This window comes from Larimichthys crocea, chromosome XXI, assembly GCF_000972845.2.
Source record: "Larimichthys crocea isolate SSNF chromosome XXI, L_crocea_2.0, whole genome shotgun sequence".
Taxonomy (NCBI): Eukaryota; Metazoa; Chordata; class Actinopteri; family Sciaenidae; genus Larimichthys; species Larimichthys crocea.
Genome location: NC_040031.1, coordinates 10,434,127 through 10,452,532, shown reverse-complemented (window position 1 = coordinate 10,452,532; position 18,406 = coordinate 10,434,127). Strand labels below are relative to the sequence as shown.

The 18,406-nt window shown below is 41.8% G+C and overlaps 2 protein-coding genes across 3 annotated transcripts; both read right to left on the bottom strand.

Annotated features, from left to right (window-relative positions):
- Positions 1-8,836: 8,836 nt before the first annotated feature.
- On the bottom strand, positions 8,837-11,094 carry foxl1 (forkhead box L1). The gene has a single exon (XM_010743594.3). It carries the CDS (start codon positions 10,498-10,500, stop codon positions 9,331-9,333), a length of 1,170 nt encoding a protein of 389 aa, XP_010741896.3. The 5' UTR covers positions 10,501-11,094; the 3' UTR covers positions 8,837-9,330.
- A 4,815-nt stretch (positions 11,095-15,909) lies between these two features.
- Positions 15,910-18,362, bottom strand: acd (ACD shelterin complex subunit and telomerase recruitment factor). 2 transcript variants are annotated; one of them, XM_019257190.2, is made up of 2 exons: positions 18,240-18,362; positions 15,910-17,892 (listed from the first exon to the last, which is right to left on the bottom strand). In XM_019257190.2, exon 2 carries the CDS (start codon positions 17,807-17,809, stop codon positions 16,064-16,066), a length of 1,746 nt encoding a protein of 581 aa, XP_019112735.2. In that variant the 5' UTR covers positions 17,810-17,892; positions 18,240-18,362; the 3' UTR covers positions 15,910-16,063. The 2 variants fall into 2 exon arrangements, with proteins under 2 accessions (XP_019112735.2, XP_019112736.2); XM_019257191.2 differs by having other exon boundaries at positions 18,209-18,293.
- Positions 18,363-18,406: the final 44 nt, after the last annotated feature.

Sequence of the window (18,406 nt, the reverse complement as noted above, 5' to 3'; positions counted from 1 at the left end):
GGTGGTAATCCTGCTGCTGTGTACAAGTCCTCCTGCCAGTGTTCGTATACACACACACATACATATACACACAAGCCTCCTGAGACCGTGGGTATTTATTTACAGTTCGTGAAAGCAAATCTGCAGAGATGTTGAAAAGTTTTGATGAGAGCAGTGTTTCACCGGCCAGCCGTCTGGTCAGAAAAGCCGAGCATGACGCCATCATCCGCGGGAGTCTAAATGTTTTGTCTTTAGGATTTCAGCTCTTTTGCTGCTTTGACTGCAACACACTCATGTCATATGTAAAATAAATATTTGTTTCTGTGGGTTGCACCGCTACGATGTATTTGTGTATTAAATATTCCGAGGTAATCTCGTTGTTTGGGTTGAATATCCAACAGGTGGAAAAAATAACCACAGTTGCAACCAAACCAAGCAGCTGTTATGAATGACGGAGAAGGGTGAACGTACTCTAAATACTCTGATGGTTTATTTCTTTTTTTAATCATTCATGATCTCGGCTGGAAGTCACCAAAAAAAAACCCAAAGCTGGCTGTAAACATATAAAAACTCACTGGCCTCATAACTACAAAAGGAATATAAGTCAATGGGGGTTTAAATACGTTAGCATTAGGCTTTAATGTGACACATGAACTGTACACATCACCCTTATTCGCTGCATTTTAAAATTCAAGTTGCAGTATATCATCATAACATGTGGCCTATGTACAGCTGAGTAAAGTTTTGTAAGACTAGATTTATTTTATAGATTTTAGTGAGATAATTAATATACTTTAATTAATAATAAGTATTTGTGCTCTGTTCCTTCAGTTAGAAGAGGAATTATATTTTACAGTACACCTTTCCTGTGATATAAGTGAGTATTTATACTTGAAGTGCAACCCTGGCGTGATGTTGGTCAGTGTTCAGTTGTCCTAAGGTTGAGATGGACATCAAAGTATTCATGTAACACAGAAGAAGCTCATTTAAATCAAATTAAAGTCAACTTTATTATCAATACTGCTATATGTACAGGACATACGTCTTATCCTGGTGCAAACAGCACTAAACATGAAATATAAAATATAAGTGAAGATGTAAAAATATAAAATAATATAGATATAAAAATATATACAAGCTAAAAGACATCTGAGAATAGAAAAGACATAGTATAAATATGGCAATATTGGAATTGGAATGAACAGTATAAACATGATTATCAATATAAATATAAATATGGAAGTATGGACAGAGTCAAGTTAAGTCAAGTTAATAGTTAATGTGAAGTGTAACCAGCGTTACACGATGTATGTTTGAAATATAAACAGAGGTACAGAAAGTATGATGTTGCAATGCCGCCTCAAAACAAGAAGAAGGTTCCTGGTTTGAACCCCGACTGGGAGCTTCCTCCCACAGTCCAAAAACATGCAGGTTAATCAGCGACTCTAAATTTGCCGTAGGGAATGTGGTGTGAATGGTGGTCTTTCTCTGTGTGTTAGCGCTGTGATGAACTAGTGACTTGTCCACAGTGTTCCCCACCAGCCCCTCGTCTTAATGCTGGTTCATGTAGCATGTTGCAGTACTTCAGACTGGTCTTAGCCTTGAGAAGAACACTTTTTAAAGGTCTCAGTCTTCAGACAAAGAGGACTCTGGACTTTATTTCTAGACCAATCAAGACCACAACTGCAGGGAATTTGCTAAATTACCTGTGCATGGTCTGATTTATTGATCAATATCTATGCCTCAACGGTGCCGCTTGTATTTCATGTCATTTTGTGATTTTCTCAATTAAACATTTAGTTACCACTTAATGGGTGTTGGTTTTATTGAAAGCCAAATGAACCGAAACTGACATTCCTCTCACTTCTCTTTTTGGCTTGTGACCCTTTAAAACCAAGTCATGTCTTTTTTTTATGACCCATCAGCACCGGATGCACCGACTGTCAGCTGATCTCAACCAAAGTCAAGGAGATAAAACTCTGCAGTAATTCACAAGAAAGAAGTGAAACCCCGTCTTTGTGTGGCAGAGATGTGTTTTCTTCTTTTCTGCCGGTCTAATTAATCATGTTGCTCGACCTCGTTAGGAGTCGGCTCACCTGTCGGTCTGTGATATAAGCTGGTGGCAGTCCGCCAGTCTTCGTCTCTCCTCTGGCTTCCATCCTGTTTGGTTTGTCTTCAGCCTCTTTTACGCCATTTTACGCCGTTCCCTTTTGTTGTTCCCATATTTTTATGTTGCATCACATTTGCTTACCGTGATTTGTTTTTTATGACTTCCTCTTGGAGTTTTTAGATATTTATGAGCTACTTTTCTCTGTTATGGGTCAACTAAGTAGACCAGTACTGTAGCCAAAGTACATGACTTGAATAATATAATACAATAAGTGCTTGTCTTGTTTGTTATTTCACTGGGCCTTTACTTTAGCAGAAGAGCTGCAGTGATCTGACCCATCAAAAGGTTTAAAGGTGCAGTGTGTAGGATTTATTGCCATCTAGGCGTGAAGTACCTGGGGGGAACCGAACCCCATGAACTCTGCAAGTTTAGCTCAACTATGTGACTTGAACGGTCACACAGGTTCATTTATTTAACATACACAGATAAGACACCGATGTGTGTTAGTAGCTGGCAGCACGCCTCACTCACAACACTACACTATGCACCATGATGGTCAACTGTGACAGACATATGTGGCAAGCTCATTGATAACTAATAATTCACAAAAGAAATAAAAAAAACACACAAACTACCCTTCAAATAAACACAAATAATTCAGAAATAAAGCAAATCAAATCAAAATAATCATCCAGTGGGTAAAAATGAGTGGATCAGTACGTCATATGACCACCTTTAATTCATGCCCCTTTAATAAAAGAGCATAGGCAAGGGGCAGAGCCTTAAACAAAATAAATCAAACTAACAAGTCGCCACTTTCAAGAAACAAAAACTGAACAGAGAAGAGAGAAAATGTTTTAAAAAGACCAAAACAAAATCTTAGAAAGCTTTAGACAGCGAGTTGTTCTCCGTGTCGCTGCCTTGGACACAATTTGTCCGTAATTGTTTTTTGTCTTCAGTATTTTCATTATAATAAACGTGTCATGTTTGCTGTATCTGTTTCTTGTTAATTGATGTTTAGCACGCCTGTCCTTTGACTCGTGTCTTGCTCAGCTGTCTCTGTTTATTCTAATTGTTTCAGTTTTAACAGAATAAATCGGCGGTTCCTTCATTTCAACACGAAAAGTCACGCCCTGTTGGTTTCAAAGGACATCAACCGTAAGCTCACTTATTGTGAGGACAGTATAAAAAGGCTCCAAAATGTTTCACACTGGACCTTTAACTGATTCATTCTTCCACCTGGAGAACTCTGACCTCCTGAAGTCCATGTAGAACTACTACCTACACGATGCAGATTGGTGACAAATTAAAAGCCTCCATGATGAACGGGGAATCTCACACTTAAGATTTTACAGGTGTTCATCTTTATATCCACGTGCACACGTGTGCTGCCGCCTCTCTGTGTGTATGTGTTTGTATCCAGGTTGTAAACAGCGTCGGTTCTGTTCTGGAGGGCATTCGAGGCACATAATGATGTATAGATCTCTGTGCCAGGAAACCTAACTTGATTAGCAGCTAATGTGGCCCGAACCAAACCCATCAATCTTCATCATCGCCCCGCCCTCCCCCCGGTGCTGAGTGTGTATTTGGACAAGTGTAGCCGGTTTATGTAGAGAGTGAAAAAATATAATAAACACTTGGATTAGGAGCCCTTTTGAACCAGCCAGTTTTAAACTGTGTGATTTAGCACCGGGCAGGGACTTGATTGCACATGAAACAGAGGCGACGACACTTTCCAGAGTTGCGGCTATATTTCTCTCTCTCTCTCTGTGTTACTACAGAGGCTTGTCATCTCTGTCTGAAAAAAAAAAAGAGCCATGATGAAGATATTTAAAGTCAAAATGCTCCCACACACACGAACACCGTCTTCCCTTTGAAAACCACCGAACACAAAACATAAAAGATTTTTTAGCTCTGTCACAAGTTAAAGGTGAGATAAACAGGTTCAGATTACCAGCTAATCAACCAGAAGTCTAAATAATGCGCTTACGCTCGATTCATTAGCCAATGCCTGGCCAAATTACTTCATGCATGGCTTATGCTGGTTTCCAAACAGCCTCGAATTCATTAACCAGATTTCCTGGTATGTCCCGGATTCTCCAGGTTTCAGTCTCATGTCGTGAGTCCAGACATATATCTGTAAAACACATTCATTATCAAATGATCCCAGTTTTTACCACATATCAAATAATTAAAATAACGGTGTTTTATCTTTTACAAAACTGTTTATCATGATCAGTCCCACAAAATAAAAACATAAAAATGCTAAAACCTGGATCAAAAGTCTGAGTTCAACACTGACTGATTAATCAGTCGATGTGTCACTGCCACGCCTGTTTCTAACCCATGATTCATAAGCACGCGTGCATACTGCCGGCTCTTCTGAAGCTCTGTTTACTTTGCTAATGCAGTGTAATGTTTACCAGGTTAATAATTTTCATCACTCACCGCTTTATTTAGCACGAAACACAAAGTTCAGCTGTGGCTTGAATGAACGACGTTATAGTGTCAAAAAGATACGAGAGTGAACCAAACGTCCTGTTTGTCCATCAAACCGTCGTAGAGACAAACTCACAAATGTCAGCTTTGAAAAGTTAGCAGATCATCTAAGTGAGCTGTATTTACACAGAACTTCATGGCAATACATCAAACAGTTATTAAGTTGATTGCAACCAAATGAATACTCTCCCACGCCTCATCATCCAAGCATGAACTAGTTGTTTATTTCAGTCTGGGCTAAAGTAACATCCCTATCAGCACAAAATGTTTTTAAAAAGCTGGTTTCATTTCTTAAACGTTCAAGTTTTAGCAGAGTTTAGTTGGTAATAAACTGAAAAATTATATTCTGCTCCTCTCGTCAAACCTAAAAATATCAGCCGATAGTTGACATGATTCTGTTAACACCAGTTGCTGGAGTACTTTTCTCTGGACTTCTCTCCTTCCAGCCAGTTGGAGACGACGTTTAGTTTGAAGTAATAATCTGCAGCATTTTCATATAAATACTCGTCCACTTTGCTGCTCCCCATGACTGATTACTACAACACAGCGGTGATTCAACACGATGAAAGCTCTTACTTTTGATGTGCACACGCACACACACACACACACACACACACACACACACACACACACACACACACACACACACACAGTCTGGTAGGTTTTTTTCCTGGGAAGAATCTTCTGTCAAACAGGAAGTGATGGTTGGTTTGGATTCAACAGAAGAAGAAGAAAAGTGTCTGACCACGGCGGCCGGAGAGAGGCTTGACCTTTGAAATAATAATAATAATAATAATAATAATAAGTTGCAAATAATGACTTTAAGAGTGATTCATGTTGTTGTTCTTCATTGTGTTTATGCATTATTAGAAAAACGCTTAAAAATTCTATTTGCAAAACAATAAATGCATGGATGTGTTCTTTTAATGAAAATTGTACCAATCACTGATTTAGTGATTAGAAGAAGAAGATATACTTTATTAATCCCACGAACAGGGAAATTCTTTTTACACTCTATTTTATTTTACATGCATTTTAACCCAGATAGACACACATGCAATTTTTGGAGAGAGATGGTGGAGTGATGGGGCCTTGCTCAAGGGCACCTCGGCAGTGCCCAGGAGGTGAGCTGGCACCTCTCCAGCTACCAGTCCACCTTCCATATTTTTGGTCCACGCTGGACTTGAACCAATCACCCTCCGGTTCCCAAGCCAAGTCCCGATGGACTGAGCTACTGCCGCCCTTATATACTATTATTATACACAAAACAAAATATTAAAACACTTCAGGCTGCTCTGTATCTTGGCTGTATTTACATGTCATAGACTGTTATTCACATGACCTGCTGCAGGTACGTCATATTTTTCCTGAATGGACACCTCAGATAATGTTGTATATGTACCTAACACCTCTTTTAATCACCTATAAAGCATTACAAGGACTGGCCCAACTTTCTACCCGTGAATTATGGTGACCTCTGACCTCGGTGAGGCCTTTTGGTGCTCCCTAAATCTGGACTTAAATCCAAAGGTGACCCCTGACTAAGAGTCTAAACGCTAAAACACATTGTCCTGTAATGTCTTTTTATTGCTTGCTTCTTATATTTTGTTATTTCCAGCTTAGTTAGTTTCACGTTTTATTGCTTTTATATTGTTACTTCCTGTTTTATCTTTCTAATTCTTGCACTGAACAGCACCTTTGACTAAAAAACACTTTATAAATAAAGTTGACTTCCCTTTCATTCACACCCCTGCTGAACATGAACAGCTGTCTGAGCAGCCTGCTGCGTGACTTTACACTCATTATCACTCACAAGGAAAAACAGATTAAAAATAGTGCGAGCAGAAGACTCAGAGACGGTTAAACGTTTGCGAGCCTCTCTTTATGTGCGACGTGAAATGAACATTTCTGATCGGGGCATTTGCAGCATTAACCGACCTCAGCTCGAGGCGTCTTCACTCTCACTGCTCACCAGCTTTCAAACTACAATATTTAAACTCGCTTTAAACCGAGAGCAAATCTTCCTGTAACATTTTATTTGGATAATCCGTCTGCGGAGAGTTTATCCTGCGGAGTATTTGCAACATTTCAGCTGTTAAGCTTTGTCTATAGATGTCTAACAGATAAGAGCGTACGTAACCAAGCTGTTTTTGAACATAACCAAACATTCAGCGCGGTGGTGTAACATCAGAAACCAGTTGTTGAGACTCGACTAATAAGGTGTTGAGATTTTACAAGTACTTTATAAACTGTATATCTGTTGGCGGACCATCCAAATCCAGTATGATCATCCAACACACATTTAAAAACAGTTTTAAGAAGGAAAGATGAATATGTTTAGGACAAACAGCAGCTAAAGGAGAAGTCACTTGGATCAGAGGAAGCTTTAAAGGCCTTAGATTATGACGTTTCTGATCAATAAACTCAGCATGATCCACAATCTACAAGCGTGTCTCGACTTATCCTGGAAGCAAAGCGCCAAAAATCAGATCCGTGTCCCTGCTGGAGAGTTCATGCTGGCTCTGATGCTTGATGTATGTTAAAGATCTCTGACCGCAACCCCCATCAGCTCGGTTTGTTTTCTCAGATAACAAATAAAACTCAGAGGATTTCCCTTTTTGTCCGAGCTGCTTTTCTCATGAGGATCTTTTACTGTTCAAACACTCGCAGACCGTCAGATAAAATATCATTTATTAATTCACTTTGCTTTTTTTCTTTGGAGATCACTGGAGGATGAAGAGCCGGTGGAGCCAATTACAGAGGTTCAAAAACTCGCCCCGAATCCCGCAGAGACAAAGCGAGCCGAGCGTCGAGTTAAACCGATACTTCTCACTTCTTTTCTTCCCCTCTCCTCCTCCTCCTCCTCCTCCTCCTCCTCCCCCTCTTCCCTTCTTTCCCCTCCGAGGTTTTCATCATGTTTTATTTACACGTCTGACCAAAAGAATCCTATACACAGGAAATGCTTGTGATTGTGAGTTCCTCTCCTCAAATGTGGGGAAGTTTATTTATTTCAACAAACATTCCTGATTTGCAGAGCGGCGGGCCTCGCACAGTCGAGCTGTTTTCAGACGAATGTGTGTCTAAAGCTGCAGGCCTATATTTAGACATGGCTGCTCTCTCTGTTTGTAATGATGCTGTCAGCAGAGCTCTTTGATTTCATGCAGGTGTCATTCGACGGCAAGATGGAGCTCAGAAATACTCATTTAGGACCTTTAACGCTGGCAGGCTTTTATATATATATGTGACATTTAACCTGAAATGTTAAGAGTTTTATGACCTGTGGTCCAGAGTGTGTCGTCCAGGAGGTCTCAGGCCTCTTCAGACTTCACTGATGTTGAGTGTGAAGGTTCATTCTTGACCTTTGGAAGAGCAGTTTAACATTTAAAGGCTGCAGAGGTCGACCTGAGCAGACTCCATCCTCTGAATAAGTTGATCTTTACTGACTTTTGCATGAAGTCGTTCTTGTCAACCTCACTCTCGAAATGATCCGCGCTCAGTGAACTCATTTATATTCATCTGTTTAGCCCACTTCAGATATGATGTTTGTGTTTAATTCACCATGTTTACCGTTGAGAAGTGGCAAATTTTCCACCGCCTCTAACCCAATGCCAGCTGGGAGTGGCTCCAGCCGCCGTGACCGCGATAAGGATTAGCAGTCATGGAAAAAGGATGGATGTTTATTGTTGATATTAAATTGGTTGTATAAGACTAACAGGATTTAAATGCAGTGATGACTTTTCCAACACAAAAAGATGCAGTTTGAGGGAGGGAGCAGTGATGTTTGAAGACTTTCAATCAAAAAAGGTAAAACCTCATCTGAAGAATGATCGTCCTGCTTTTCTGGTCCATAAATCATCCTGTGACCTCCTCAGAAGTGGTCACAGTGTATATTACTGTTAATTGAATGTCAGCTGATATTGAAATGATCTGTCTTTGTTTCCGTCGTTGTTATCCTGAAATTGACACAACTGCTGCCAGAAACAATAATCTTAACATCCTGATTTCTGTCTCCAACCAACCACTTTGGATAAATAATCTTTGCTTTGTTTGTTTTTATCAAATCTGATGAATCTCAGCTGAGTCCTCCACACAGTTATGTCTGACTATCCCCAGTCAACATAAGCTTCACATTTCAGAACTGATAATACAGAAACAAACAAGTTATCTGTCATAAGATGACATCAGATGATCCGCCGCCCTGCAATCTTTCTATTTCTGCACCTTTTTAAAAAATAAATCATGCTGTTATTTTATTACCAAACTAAACTTTATTTTTGCAGGTGAAATTCAGAGCAAAGTGGAATGTAAAAAGCATTCGATTACATTATTAAGTAGTAAACTGTATTCTTATATTTTACACTATCTCCAGACGCTTCAGGATACTGTGAAGGCTACAGGGCCATGACATTCAAGGTTCTTCATTGAATTCCAAACATGTTCAAGAGTTTTCTTTCACTTTCTCGCCTCTTCTCCTATCAGACATTGCATTTCTCAGTCACTTGGATGAGTTTGGGTAACATTGGTAAAAATGACAATCGCGCATGCGTAAAAAAAAAATGAATCTCAAAGCCACTCTGCTGCACTTTGTCACCGTCTGAACTGCAGATGATGAAGATGGCAGATTTCCTGGAAAGAGCACAGCAGAAAGGTGTCTCATATGAACTCATCATGCAAAGCTGATTACAGGCTTTTTACGCGTCTGTGCGTAAAATTCACTAAAAGTCCAAAATTCGTCCTTGTACTCATTTGAAATGCAGCACTTTGTCGGGGTAGGTGAGTGACATGTAAGAGCAGAAGGGGAATCCCATCTGGTACAACTGATGAGGTCGAGCGTGGAGGACCACAGACGAACTGAACGCGGGACTTTGGCCCTCTGTCTCCGTTGACAATCCGAGGATGCTGCTGCGCATTTCGTCTTCACTTTTCGATAAGATACTCTCGATGCTGAATCCTTTTAATTTATCCCGGCTCGGAACGTTTCCTTTCGGCCTGTCCTGCGCAATTGCAGCCAAGTTTGTGTTTCCTGCACAGCTGACGGCGCACAGTGGACCTCTCTCTCTTTCTCTCCCGCTGAACGCTGACCTCTCCTCTGGCTCCAGGTGGAGGGACGCCCCTGGGAGATGCGGACCGTCCATCCACAGCGGAGCGTGTCTCGGAGCGGGACATGGCTCCGGCGGAGAGGCGTCCAGCCTCCTCCCTGTGGACGTAAGGGTGTCCTGGCTAGGGGACACTTTAAGTCTCAGTGTCGGGGGGGTTTGCGGCTGCTCCGCGTGGTTAAACTCGACAAGAACAGATTTTGTCTCTGCTTGTGTCTCCATCCTCTCCGCATCCCTCCTGGTTGGCACCTCCGCTGTCCCCGAGCCAGTCTGATGTCTCAGACAGGATTGAGGGTCCTTGGTTGCTCCCAGGCTCTTGGTGCGCTTGTGTCCAGCGGCTTTGGAGTCCACAGCCTCCTGGTGGCTCCTTGCCTTCCTCTTCCTCCGGCGGTAGTTGCCGTTCTCAAACATATCCAGGCACTTGGTGTCCAGCGTCCAGTAGCTGCCTTTGCCCGGCCGGCCTTTTTCTCTGGGCACCTTGATGAAGCAGTCATTCAGGGAGAGGTTGTGGCGGATGGAGTTCTGCCATCCCTGCTTGTTGTCGTGATAAAACGGGAACCGGTCCATGATGAACTGGTAGATGCCGCTGAGCGTTGCGCGCTGCTCCGGTGCGCTCTTGATGGCCATGGCGATGAGCGCGATGTAGCTGTAAGGCGGCTTCTGCGGAGGCTCCTGGCGAGCCGGCACGAAGCTCAGGCCGGCCGGTACGACCCCTCCGCTGTCCCCTCCGTACAGATAGATGAGCGGGGGACCGGTGAGGCTCAGAGCCGAGGATGGCACTCCGAGCGACGACAGACGGCCGTGGTAGAGAGTCATGACGCCGGAGAAGTGTGTCCCGGGGAAAGTTGAGCCTGCTCCCGGAGCTCCTCTCCTCCACTGAGTGACTCCCCAGCCTCATGAGGGCCCCAAAAAATGTTAATAATTGTTGTACGTTTGCTGTGTTATGTTGACTTTGCACTGGGAAATAAATTGTCCATCATAAACAGTCGGTGGTGTTCTCAGCCCACCCACATTAATTAAAATTTCATTGCGCTGAAACTCCCTCACGTCCCCCCCTCTGCCCAACAACCAATGAGGTGCCGGGTTATTCCCTCATCTGTTTATAGAATTAGTCGCTTGATAAGTCTGCCCACCCAGGTTGAATCAAGCTGTGTTTATTTGGAAAAATTTCCGGGCACCCAATACATAAACGCACTGATGTGCTGTTTGAAATATCACGTCCACCCCTGACGCGGAGAGTTGCTCACACAGAGAGAACAAGCAAACATTGCCGAGTCCTTTTCTGGGAGTTGCTGTGGCTTCGCTCAAATGAAAACAAAGTGTATAAAAGGGAAAATAACTGAAACAATTTCTTTTAACTCTTGTCAGCCTCAATTCATGAAGCAAGTCCAAGGAAATGCACACGCACACACACATATACACTTGTAGGCATTAATCACTATTATTATTATTATTATTATTATTATTATTATTATTATTATAGAGTTGTTGTTATAAGAAATGTTGTAGGTGAATAAGAACCATACTATATATAACATTTCACACATTTAATTTTCATATTTATGTTTCAAAAATATTTCTTTTAATTTAATTTTGATCTTTAAATTAAATATTTTCTCTGTAGAAACAGTCAAAAATCAGTAACTGTAGTCTGTAATATCTCAAGGACATGCCATGTGTCTCTATCCACTGATGAAAGCCATGAGATGTGGCTAAAAGATCTGGAAAAAGACGACACAGTCTTGTGATAAGATTTTTGTCACACTAGTCGGGTGACTAAGACAAGATAAGGTTATTTATTTCATACATACTATGATTATGATGTATTATGTACCATCTGTATTCACTGTAAATTATGTATTTCTGTTTTGTTATTAAAGATATTAAACATAAATGATGTATTGCACAACATAAGTCACAGTTAAAACATCCACATGGAAGCAGAACAACACTAAACAAACAGTGATCTGACGACACAATAGAGCAGGTCTAGATCTTTAAAATGATTTACAGAGACTCAACAAGTCCAACCATCAGCAAACACTTGGTGGAAGAACTTCCTTTTAACAGGTAAAAACCTCGAGAAGAACCAAGCTCATGGTGGACGGCCATTTACTGCGATCACTTTAAAGTTTAAAGAATTATTGTGTACAGAAATCCAAACCAATAAAATACAGAGATGTTACAGAGTTGAATAGTTTCTAGCAGAGTGTGTTTTTGTTTTCATGCTTTATTTTACAGCAGATGTTCAGGACTATGATTGGTTATCTTCAGTGGTTCCCAACCTAAAGGGTTTAAAGGGACCATGTGATGATTAACAGGTAAGTATAAATGATGTAATACTTTATTATTCCCTCATATACTCTTTGAGACTTTATTGAAATAATAAGAAGCAAGATTTTGGTGTTGGACACCATTGATCTCCTTTTATATGTACAAATCTACCAGACTCCATTGACAAAACTGATTTTACTTCATGACATTGTAACAATTCACTCAACAGAAACAAAATAAAACACTAACAAGGTGCAAGAGGAGGGAGGCTGATCATACCAGAGTCAGTGATGTTGTTGGATCAGTGGAAAGATAAACTAAGGTGTTGGTGAGTTTTTATGTTGTTTGAGTGTTAGGATGTTATTAGGTAAAATTACTGTTTTGGTCAGTGGAGTGTGGTGGCTTTGAACGCAGAGATATAACTGCTGTTTCTGGTTAAACAACAACAACAACAAAAAAGATCCTTTCCATAATGTTATCAGACAATTATTCTACCAACTGACAGAAAGAAGCTGGAAGTTCATCTGCAGTGTACAACAGCAGTGCTCACGTTCAGTGGACGGTTTGTACAGCAAGAGATTCTGACAGGACACTCACAGGTTAGGACTTAGAGGAGGTCCTGCTATTGTGCTGCTTCACAGTCGCTGTTAATGGGAAACTTATTACTGTAATATTACTGTTATTAAGTCCATCTGTGTTTGGGTAAATAGAGTCCAGGTTGAAAAATGCCAGAGGAACTACTTTAATACAAGATTCCACCAGATTTCACTGAGCTGATTGTTTATTTACTTTAGCAAATTTCAAGACAAATCTTCAATGAAACATATTCCAAAAAGATCAGCTGACACACACTGTTTGGAGCCCATCTGTTACATCTTAATAATAATATCTGATTTGTGCTGTTTTTATGTACTCTAAATAAAGTCCGCTCTCTATTGTAATAAGAAAAATACACAATTACATCATACCCAGAGAATATGATGCACAGTTTCAGGGCCCTGAGCATTTGCTGGGGAAAAAAGAGGATTTGGTCATTGTTCTAAATAATTAGAAATAGGGGAGTTTGATTGTTATTTATTTATTTAAACTTCATTTAACCAGGAAGGGTCCCATCAAGATTAAAAACATCTTTTTTAAGGAAGTCCTGGCAGCACAAACTAAGAACAAGTCAAATCAAAACAGACACGCAGACAATAATACAACACATAGCAGTCTAGAAAAATAATAAATGTACAACAACACCTCAATGATTTTAGTCTCCAGGTCTTTCAGTGTGGATGATGTCTTGGAAACATCCCAGTCTGATGGTGCAGGGTATCCACACTGCACAGTGAGCATTGTCCATCACACTTCAGAGAAATAGAAGAACATAGATAGGATGGAAGCAACCAGAGAAAAGCCTTGTATATGAGTTAGTAACAAATCTGAAGCTGTGTCAATCATATGCGATACCTGAGCAGGCATGTACAAAAGATCCTCATAGTCCAATAAGGGTACAAAGATATAGATATATAATATATATACACCATGCATAACATGGATGGATGAACCCATATGCAGGACCTGAAGGAAAGATTTCATGTTGGGCCCCGTTCATAGATTAAAAACAATCATTTTACTTTACTTTAGTCAAACTTGACAGTCCTCGCTTGATTTTTTTTGTTCTTTGCTCTAATAACAAAAATCCACAATTCCATCATACGTACAAAACATGACTCACAGTCCCTCACGCGGAGTTGTATCTATCTGATGGCTCTGCTCTTTGGATGAAGTTTCAGAGATTTTTGGCTCTTGTTTGTATCAAAGTTGACCAAAACGAAAACGCGTCGTTTTAATTATCCTTTGAGAAGCTGCAGGCGGCCACTTAGGACTGTATTGCCTTACAAGGACAACATGGACAGTGTATTATTTGTAGATGTGAGCATGATGCTTTATATTATGTATTTTCCTGTTTATAGGTCAAAGGAGGATTATAACAACTTTACAAGTGCGCACAGCTGGCTCCTGCTTACATTAGGGGTTTGGAGCTTTCAGTAGATAAACTCAGAAGTTGGTCTCTCTTTTTTTTTTTTTTTCTGTTTCTCTCTCAGCAGACGGTGATTCATTAGCAAATAAAACTAAACTAACATGCAAGTATCAGATGTGTACAAGTCACACAGAGCAGGATTTAACATTTTTCAAAGGGCGTCCGCTGGAAAAACTCTTTCTATCCATGCTTAAAATCAATTAAAGAACATTAGATCCTTTAGAGAGGATTATTAACCTCATATTCCAGCGTTAATGCTGTGACCTTTAAGACCACAAACTCACACAAAATTGCATCCATGCTGTGGAAACATCCCTGGATTTGATATCATAACAAATAGTTTGTACATCATTATTCACATTATAGGGGAGGGTGGTGGTGCAGTGGTTAGCGCCGTCCTGCCCTGGTTCAAGTGTTGGCTTGGGGCCTTTCTGTGTGGGGTTTTCTCTGGGTACTCCGGCTTCCTCCCACAGTCCAAAGACATGAAGTTAAAAGGTTCATTGGTGGCCCTAAATCACCCGTAGGTGTGAATGGTTGTGTAAATGAGCTGGCAACTTGATTCAGGTTTTACCAGCTTGAGAGGTTGACCAACATTTTTCTTTTTTAGATTTGGCTCTACTGTTTCCTGGCCTCTTGATACATGTCTGTTTTTTAAAGAATGACCTCGGAGACAAAGAGCTCATCGATTTCTTCCTAAACTGTTTTGCCAAATGGAAACATTAAAGATCTTGGGTGTCTTTCCTTTTCTAAGTTAAATCAAGTTCACCCAAAAAGAAGTAACCTGCTGATCTTCAGTATATCCACACAGTACTGTTTGTGCTTACTTTAGAGATCCCCTCATGTTTTAAGGCATAAAAATACACGATTATCTAATGAAACTTCTGCTGCAAGGGCTAAAGTTCCTCTGCGCTCACCTCAAATCTCAGCTTAACGCGTGCATGTACGAGCATGACGCTGTGACGTCGCAACCAGTTTGGAAACAAACTCACTCAGAGCGGAAACTTGCAATTATGGCAATAAATTATGGGCAGAACTTAATCCGTCGTTACAACTATTACAGACAACAGCCGCTTTGTGTGAGAGCATTAGCTGGAGCCCCCAAAAACTCTTATGTGTTATATAAATGTTGTAAAAAATGTTAGTGTCCATGTTGGTGACAATACACCAGCAATATTCACATTTATGCATTTAAACTCCTGAAATGAACTCAACACTGAACGGCAGCTTCGTTTAAACGTGTGGTATTTAGTGACATCATCTGGACAAACAGAAAACTGCTTTACTTTCACAACTGATACTGCACTTATATATTGTATGTACTATGTAGTACAGTATGTGTGTTCAGTTAAAGGGAAGACGTCACACAGGAATCTGGTGAAATCTTTTATCATTAATTGAAAGTTTAATAACTCATAATACACTTTTAATGAACATCGAGTCACCTTAAAATTCTAGTTTTCAGTTTTACTATCTGTCTTTAAATTTGAAATAAGGAGTTGAATTAATGAGTTGAAGCCGGTGACTGGTTACAGCTGTTTCTGTGTCTTTCAGCTTATTGTTTTGGTTTTGGTTTTACTATGAACTTCATCTCCAGCTGCAGCAGCTTTTAAAAGCTATGATAGACTCACTTTTCAAGGACTTTCCAGACCTAATTCCTTCAGATTCAAGGATTCGACAGTATAGTTTGAGACACAGATCACAGCTAAGAGAGCTAGAAGTCTGTTTGTAGCTCACATGTAGACAGCTAAACATGTATTTATTAATGTTGGGGTAAAAAATAACTTTTAATGACCTGTATCTGTTTATATATACTGTCAAACGTTTGGGAACCATGTTCTTAATAAGACCTGAAGTGTGTTGGACATAAAAGTGTTTTGTTTCTTCTGGTGTTCTCGTTGAGTTATGACAACAAAGCAACTTGTGTGTTTTTTTCTGTTTATTTCTGCTAGACAGATTTAAAAAGATTTCACATTTTTTTACTCGTACAAAATAAACTCAACTATACAGAGCTGCTCTGGAACTTCAACATGATCCAACAACTGAAACAACAGCAGACCGGCTTAACTGTCTGTTTTGAACCTAATTTGAAATGACCCCCGTCCTGTCCGATGACGTCTGATTGGAGGTTGCTGACGTGTCGTGTGGATTATCTGTCTGCTTTGGCACGACAAGATACTTCACCGCCCACTGCAGCCACAATCCAGCAACTTTGAATCGACTGAAATCCTGCAGATTCTGTCCGGACGCCTGGTAGGAGTAAGAGAAACGTTTGCCATCACTGTGCACAGTGGGAGTCTTTCTCAACATGGTTTGACGCTGATGCTGACTGCTGTCCTGTGCGGCCCCGCCGTCTGCCTCGCTGTCAAACAACCAGGACGGAGGACTCCTGCTGATCTCAGCTTCCTCCTCTCTCCCGTCCACTCCTGCTTCCGGTGTGCTGCTCTTTCTCTTCGCCTTTCCAGATTTTCTCTTCTCCTGGCTTTCCTCGTTTGAAGCTGGGTCGGTGTGGTGTTTGTCTGCGGCAGGCGACAGGTTTGACAGTCTGGTAAAAGGTTCTGGTGTTTTCACAGAGCCGGCAGAGGCGTGGTGGCTAGATGTCGGTATCTGTAGCTGGTACGGCGGGAGGATGCTCTGCTCTGATGTCTGAAGGGGTTCCTTCGAGCTTTGGACAGGAAACTGCGTGCTGGTTAGGACCGCGGCGTGATCGGGCTCGGATTTGGCAACAGCGTGATCGTGAGGTGAGTGGGTTGGTCTGTCTTCTGGGGACGAACAAGAGGACGAGGAGGTGTCACCTGGGGGAGGAAAAATGTCCCAAGGATTGGTTAAAGGTCTGATATCGCTGTGGATCATCCCGACGATCATGTCCTTGCTGTGCTCCGCGGGAGGAGGAGGAGAGTCGTCTTTGGCGTCACAGACCGTCTCTAGGACAGCTGGCTGAGCGATTCGCCACTCTGCATCGTCCACAGAAGGCTGTGCAGACTCTGAAGAATCTCCCATACTGTCCTCAGAGGCGGCGGTCAGCCTGCTCGGTGTCCCGCTTCCACTGAGCGGTGGCGTTTGCGGCTGCAGAGCGTCTTCCTCTGGGACGAGAAGACACTTTACGGGCACGCTGAAACACTTCTCTCTCTTATATCTGACCCTGTCCACATCCCAGCCCGTGGCGGTGAGTGCGCCTGGGTGCGTCAGCGACGAAGTGGAGGTGGAGGGCTGCGGGCGGCTCGCCGTCGTCAGCCTCTCTCTGACGTCCTCCAGCACCGTCCGCAGGCAGTCTTGCTGCCACTCCCCCAGCAGCTCTGACAGATCGAACCCACACTGACTCCTCTGTGACTCCTGCATCTCCTGATCCAGCAGGAGCCTCCACGTCTTGCAGATCTTCTGCCTGACGGAGGGCAGCGTGGTGCAGCAAGGGGTGCTCTCTTTAACCGGACCTGCCGCGGTCGTGGCCAGCTCTCCGACCGATAAGAAGAACCTGCTTTTGGTCTTCTCCGGGGCCGCGTGAAACTGCAGCCGGTAGTTCTGGATGTACACGGTGGTGTTGAGCAGGCTGGAGAGGGACTCGCGTTCCTCGTGGTACTGAAGGTGCTCCCAGGCTGACGCGGTGAGCATGGCCGGGATCTGGAGCACCTCATCGGATAGGAAGAGCAGAGCTGTGGGGCCTTCAGAGCCCTGAGCCTGGGACTGAGACATGGGACCCACCCCGATGACATGAGCCTTCAGCCCCCCGCTGCTGCTGCCTCCACCCTCCTCCACCTGCGGGTCACTGCCATAACTCAGGATCAGACTCTCGATCCACGGAGACAGTTTGATCCGAGAAGGTCGAGGCATGTTTACAACACTGTGTGTCCCCTGTGAGGCTGACTCAGAGAAACATGAACGAGTCTCAGTGGTTCCCCCCCATCACAGCAACACTAGAAAATAAAAACACATAACATATGAAATATGAACCGTTATATATATATATACATATATATATATATATACACATGAATCGATATTTACTTGTGTACGTCACAGACCACACACACAACACACACATATATTATATAATATTACACCACACACACACAACACCATATATATATATATACCGATAATTTAACTTGTGCTACGTCACAGTGGACCGTTTTAAGCAGCACGGTCCCTCTTAGCTTAGCTTATATGAGTATATATTATATATATAGTATTATATAACTTTAAATAAGTAGTAAACATTATTATATTTACGTAATCCTGAGCAGAGAGTTGTAATATTTACGTTTGTCCGAAGTTATGGCGTCATGGCGACTTTCTGTTTTCAACTTACCGGGCGGAAAAGAACGAAGACGGAGTTTTCCTTCAAAATAAAAGCGCAAGTATTAACCTGCGTGATGTTTTTGTAGCAAATACCAGTAAATGTCATTAATATATACGATTAAAAAAAGA